General features: G+C 37.1%; 1 protein-coding gene across 1 annotated transcript; it reads right to left on the reverse strand.

Annotated features, from left to right (window-relative positions):
- Positions 1–37: 37 nt before the first annotated feature.
- LOC108368124 (uncharacterized RING finger protein P32A8.03c-like) lies at positions 38–576 on the reverse strand (the record flags this gene model as incomplete). The annotated part of the gene is made up of 1 exon (XM_017622901.1): positions 38–576. A coding segment is annotated over exon 1 (492 nt), but the record flags the coding sequence as incomplete, so codon positions are not given.
- Between the last annotated feature and the right edge of the window lie 1,667 nt (positions 577–2,243).

Consider the following 2,243-nt stretch of genomic DNA (forward strand, 5'->3'; position numbering starts at 1 on the left):
GACGATCCACCTGCATACTTTGAAACATAGATCTCACTTCGCTCAGAAGAGTGCTTGTCATTTCATTGCGAAAATCTACCAACGCCTGAGCAACTATTTCTTGTACTTTACGTTCCGATATCGTACTTGGATGGGATGCCTGTGTTGCAGGAGCCCTATGCTGATTGCTAGGACTCTGTGCTCGTTCTGTCGTTTGGGGATTACCTGAAGTATTTCGAAGTTGAGGGTTTCCCTGAGCGTATCTTCGGGTATTTCGCCGGTCACGAGGGATCGCACCAGTCGTTCGTTCGACACCTTCAGTATTCGGTTTCAAGTCAGTTAGACTGCATGCTTGACGGCAAATTGGACAAGTCGGATTTTTATCTAACCAAGTACGAATACAACTCAAGTGAAACTTATGTTTGCAAGCTGTCTCCACCTTGTCGCCATCCGAATGTACACTTTCATTACATATGGAACAAGTACCGTTATTCATTTTATCCGTTTCTACGCCCCCAGAGGCATTATTGGGGCTATGGGTAATCGGCATTGTTATTCCAACAAAAATCAATTTGAAAATTCCAAATTCTTAACCGAACAAAAAAAAAACAATTTGTAAAAGCTCTATTAGAATATAAGAACTTGTATTCTAATCACCAACAAAAAATCTATGTCGCTTCAGCCTTATCTCAAACGGAAATAAACTCGCTTTCAAGAAGAACAAAAATTTCGCAAAAATGATTTGTGGACTACTTTGTGGGGTAAGTCATGGCGGATAACCAAAGGCAAAAAAAAAACAAGGCTATTCAATGTTCCTGGTTGTTGTAAGAAAAAAAATTTGGCCGCAAAAAAAATTACTATTAGAATCTCTGCGACTCTTCCGGTATGTCGCTGTCACGTTTGCAACAATAAGTATCCAGAAAGAAGTCGAAGATTTTTGCATTTAAAACAAGGGTATGCAATCGATATAGGACCAATTTGTCACAACTCCACTTATTTCAAATACAACAGCGAAAAAAAATATAAACAAAAATGTGCTTCAGAATGTTAATTCGGCGGTAAGTAATTGAGATAACCCCAAAACTAGAGTCCTGCTTCCTTAGCATTCTGTCGTATAAGTGAAATCGGTTAGCGCTTAGTAAAATGTACGGTGGAAATCCGAAATTATCCGCATTCTATAAATCCAGCTTCTTTTACAAAGGCTAGAAAAAAAAAATTCAATTATTTGGAGCTTTGACGAGAGTGGTCTTTGGTTGAATGACTATATTTCAGAGGTTTAATACTTTTTTTTTTTTTTTTTTCACAAACTATGCTTATTAAATGAAATATGCAGCTCGTCGTCGCCCCACGTTGGGCGCCATTATTTTTCTGTAACGACTTTCTCCAAAAGGGCTGCTTAAAAGATGAGAGGATAAAGAATAGGTGCATGCACTTCAGCAGTTCTGCATACCTTGCTACGCTACAGCTTAGCTCAGGGCAATGGGCGTGGGCTTGCGTCCGTACATACAGCGAAAGTCTTACAAAAAAAAAATATATAAGTATGCAGATATAGAGAGAAATTGAACGTAAAGAAACCGGCCTACGAAACCAAATGAAGCAGCAAAATCAATTAAGAAGGAAAATGTCCAAGAAAACGCAAAAAAGAAAAATACCCTACAACCACTCGGAACTGGAGGGGAGAGAAGATGGCATTTCTCCCTCTGCCTTTACCCACCCTACCTGTTAATAGAGATTTCCTTCATTCTATTAACCCAACTAATCTCTTATTTCACCTCACCATGACCTTATCCTACATTTCGTCCACATCATAATTCAAATTACCACGACATTTTAGTATATAAACTTCAAGAGATTTAATGCCAGATTCGCCATAATATATACAACGAAAACAATTCCTTATAGTCTAGGTATTATATTTTCCTAACAATATAAAAAAAAAATCTTACAACCTAAGTATTAACTGCCGTGCTTAATTCAGGCGTTTAGAAACGAAAACAAAACCACAAAGGTATCGCTTAACATTTAACTAATGAAGAATCAAACTTATGTTAACATACAACAACGTATGAATACAGGAAGTTAATAATGATAAAGGCGATCAAACTTACTTGCAGTGTAAACANTTTAGAAACGAAAACAAAACCACAAAGGTATCGCTTAACATTTAACTAATGAAGAATCAAACTTATGTTAACATACAACAACGTATGAATACAGGAAGTTAATAATGATAAAGGCGATCAAACTTACTTGCAGTGTAAACA

Source organism: Rhagoletis zephyria, unplaced genomic scaffold (genome assembly GCF_001687245.7).
Source record: "Rhagoletis zephyria isolate East Lansing unplaced genomic scaffold, Rhagoletis_zephyria_1.1 Rzeph_scaffold_02962, whole genome shotgun sequence".
NCBI lineage: Eukaryota > Metazoa > Arthropoda > Insecta > Diptera > Tephritidae > Rhagoletis > Rhagoletis zephyria.